At 63.4% G+C, this 558-nt stretch overlaps 1 protein-coding gene across 1 annotated transcript in view; it reads left to right on the top strand.

The window, feature by feature from the left end:
• Window positions 1-389, top strand: part of LOC112549051 (natural cytotoxicity triggering receptor 3 ligand 1-like) — a gene marked incomplete at its 3' end in the record, with an annotated part of 3987 nt that extends 3598 nt beyond the window's left edge. The window contains exon 5 of the mRNA XM_025195869.1: window positions 33-389. Coding sequence (XP_025051654.1) covers window positions 33-389 — 357 coding nt within the window. The remainder of the gene's footprint in view (window positions 1-32) is intronic.
• Between the last annotated feature and the right edge of the window lie 169 nt (window positions 390-558).

Genomic DNA, 558 nt, shown 5'->3' with positions numbered 1-558 from the left:
CGCCCCCCGTCTCTGCGCCTTTCCTCCCCCAGGGCTCCTGCGGCCTCCGGCGCTGTCGGACATCTCCCAGCCGGAGTCAGTGCCCGTGGGGAGCAGAGTCACCCTGAGCTGCTGCATTTCGGAGCATTTCCCAGCTGAGCTGAGGGTGGCCTGGCTCCGGAAGGGCAAGGGAGAGGCTCCAGCCGTGCCCCTGGCGGACTCAGATGACTACAGGATCCAACCGGGCACGGCCGTGCAGGCGCCGGATGGGAAGAGTTTCCAGCAGGAAACAAGACTGATCTTCACCCCATCGGTGCAGAGAGACCAGGGCGCCCAGTACATCTGCCGCGTGCAGCACGTGGCCCTGGAGCAGGCCATGGAGAAACGCAGCACAGGGCTGCAGGTGACAGGTTGGTCTCAGCTCCCTGACACGCAGTATACACCATGCTCTGAGCCCTCACTTTGCCTCGTGAGCTGCAAGGCTGGTGTATGACATGGCACGTGGGTGCAAGAGCAGCTCCCTTCCCACTAACTCCTCGGCTTGTTCTCATGCAGCCAGGTTCCCTTCTTGGCCCAGTG

This window comes from Alligator sinensis, unplaced genomic scaffold (genome assembly GCF_000455745.1).
Source record: "Alligator sinensis unplaced genomic scaffold, ASM45574v1 scaffold3435_1, whole genome shotgun sequence".
NCBI lineage: Eukaryota > Metazoa > Chordata > Crocodylia > Alligatoridae > Alligator > Alligator sinensis.
Note: the sequence above shows the minus strand (reverse complement) of the source record. Positions and strands in the feature narration are given on the sequence as shown.